We start from the raw sequence: 2,684 nt of genomic DNA, 5'->3' as shown, positions 1-2,684 counted from the left end.
TTGGTTTTAGGGACTCTTTGAGTCGTACGTCTTCCTCTGACGTTAGCTACGGCAGCCCCGCTGCAGAAACCACAGCCACAGAGAACTTGGTCACGCGTGTAGTGCCCGACGATGACGAAGGTGCTGCTCCAGTACTTGACCTGGATGAAGCTCGACCGTCGACCTCCAGGGAGACCGTTCCGTCTAACGTTGAAGTTCGTGACATGATACCTCTTCAACGTGACGTGAGCATGGAGAATGCTATAGTCCCTTATGAATCGACCCATCCTATGATAACTAGGGCTCGTACTCGTCACATTGATGAGACCACCGACCCTGAGGAGGCGAGTGCAAGGAAGAAGCAAGTCATCGATGCTCCAGCGTCAACGGGGACCAAGCGTCTGAAGATGACTCAAGAGCGCGTGAGGTCAAACGGTGACCAATTTCCGATCGTAGACGGTCAAGCCAGATCCGCTACGGAAGATGTCCCGAAGACGTATCGAGAAGCTACGACGTACGAGAATAAGATCGAATGGAAGAAAGCTTCTGCGTGCGAGCTGAAATCCCTTCTCGCCAACAAAACGTGGAAACTTGTTACAAAACCGAACCACCAGCGACCAATCGGTTGACGCTGGGTGTTCGCATTGAAGCGCGACGAAACAGGGAAGATTATCCGGCACAAAGCTCGTCTTGTGACGAAAGGATACTCACCGCGTCATGGCATCCACTACGAGGAGACCTACGCGCCGGTGGCTTACCTGAACCATGTTGGAAAAGTTTTGCGCAGATGGAATGGTGATTGAGCAATGCGACGTCGATACAGCGTTCTTGTATGGCAAGCTTGAAGAAGTGTCCGTTCCCGCCAAGCGCGTTCGTTGCAAATCATTGCGATGACAAAACCTGTATGATTTGAATGATTTTGCCGAGAGACCTACAGGAAAGGTAGGAGTTTATGCACGTGCAGGAAGCAAGAACAGATAACTAAATCAATCTGACTTTTGGATTTACCTTCCTTCACTCACTACACTACCAAGCTTCGTTCGCTATCTGCAATTAATCACTACTTTGCAGTCACGTTGTTTTATCTTGTATCCTAGAAATCTAAATTAAATTGAAATGGATATCAGAGGTGGACGGATAGACGGTCGGTCATCTTAGACCCTCTGCAGTTATACAAGTATTTACACGTCACATGCAAGATAAGTGGACATTATGATGGTCACCTGGTAATAGTCTTGTTTTCACTACACTCTATTGGTGTCCTACGCGTGTGCGCCTTTTCGCACAAATTAATAGAATACTTCCAAGTATAAAACTTATATATAGTTTTATATTATTTTAACTCTTACATGAACGGGTACTTTTGACCTGGCTATATTGTAGTTAAGAAGTTCAAGTCATAAGGCCGTCAAAGGGGACATTTTGCCCCAGTTCATATACTACGGTACTACAGCAAATCTTCTGCAAATCCTTGTAGTTCAAGTAGAAAGGGCGATTCTGCCTCGCCCACACACCAAATTTAATGAAAGGGGGAGAGGCGTACCGCAACCACAATACGACAATACCGCAGAAAATAGCGCAAACTTATGACCTAAAGCGACCACAAAACCATATGTTCGCTGGTAATTTATTTTAAATTACATTGCCACGTCGTCGTCGTCACCAATATCGCCAATACATAACGCGATAGCGTACGAGCACTGCCTAAATTTAGAGCTATGTTAACCACATTAAGTGCATGTATCCAACTTATTAGTGGGTTTACTACGCAGTTTCCGTGTGGTACACATTCTTAGCACTTAGCATGTTTCGCAAAGATCCAAGCACAGCGCAACAATGGACGGACGTTTGCTGGCACGTGAGCTGGTGCGCGCACGAGTTGGCGAGCTTATGGACATGAAGAACAAGCTAGATAAGATCGGCACGGGTCTGGAAAATATACTAAGAGTTCAGATGGAGCTGTTGTCTCGCATTGAGGACAACGAGGAGAACATATAAGCGTTGGCTTCAGAAATGAGCGACATCGGCGTAGTTCACGACGGAAACCTATCGTTCGGGGTGCTGCTAGAGATGGCAGTCAACAAATTGAATAGCTAGTGTTAAGTATTGTCTGCATTAAGCCTTAATACAGCTTCAACGTCCTACTTTAGTTCTTTCAGTAGCTGATCGTGAATGTTCTTCATTCTTTCCGCTTTGCCACGAGCCATGGGGATCTCGCGTGACTTACATAGGATCAACCACAACATTCGCAGACACATAACCTGTACGTCGGTCTTGGAAACGTTACTGTGCTACCATTGAAAATTCCCATGTACGTAACTGAAAGCCTGTGCCACAACAAACACTCCACAGCTCGCGTAGTCAAGTTGCTGCGGAACTTCGACCCACTCAATCGGATCTATGCGTAGTTTAGTAGTGGGTGTCGAAGCTTGGCACCATCGCTTCACGAAACCGCGAAGCCCTTCCATAACGACCTTATTCTCCTGGTCCTTAATGCCCTTCCAAACTTCCTCCATATCCTCGTGGTACTCTTCGTCGATGAGGGGCTCATACAGGTAGGGATGTACCCGTAAAGTATCAGCACTTTCCAGATAGTGTAATGCCGTGATTACGACTCCCCAATGGCTCCTTTTCAAATTGACCGGCTGGATGATAAACTTGGTATCGGTTATAAGCTTCTTTGGTGTCGTTGGCCACCCAGTTGA

The 2,684-nt window shown here is 46.6% G+C and overlaps 2 protein-coding genes across 2 annotated transcripts in view; one reads left to right on the top strand and one right to left on the bottom strand.

The window, feature by feature from the left end:
* Positions 1-1,815: 1,815 nt before the first annotated feature.
* Positions 1,816-1,977, top strand: PPTG_23805 (hypothetical protein; the record flags this gene model as incomplete). The annotated part of the gene is made up of 1 exon (XM_008913081.1): positions 1,816-1,977. One exon carries the CDS (start codon positions 1,816-1,818, stop codon positions 1,975-1,977), a length of 162 nt encoding a protein of 53 aa, XP_008911329.1.
* Positions 1,978-2,270: 293 nt separating this feature from the next.
* Positions 2,271-2,684, bottom strand: part of PPTG_23804 (hypothetical protein) — a gene marked incomplete at both ends in the record, with an annotated part of 3,782 nt that continues 3,368 nt past the window's right edge. The window contains one exon of the mRNA XM_008913080.1: positions 2,271-2,562. Coding sequence (XP_008911328.1) covers positions 2,271-2,562 — 292 coding nt within the window. The remainder of the gene's footprint in view (positions 2,563-2,684) is intronic.

The sequence above is a fragment of the Phytophthora parasitica genome (assembly GCF_000247585.1).
Source record: "Phytophthora parasitica INRA-310 unplaced genomic scaffold supercont2.51, whole genome shotgun sequence".
NCBI lineage: Eukaryota > Oomycota > Peronosporomycetes > Peronosporales > Peronosporaceae > Phytophthora > Phytophthora nicotianae.
The sequence above is the reverse complement of the archived record's forward strand: the minus strand, read 5'-3'. Positions and strand labels throughout refer to the sequence as shown.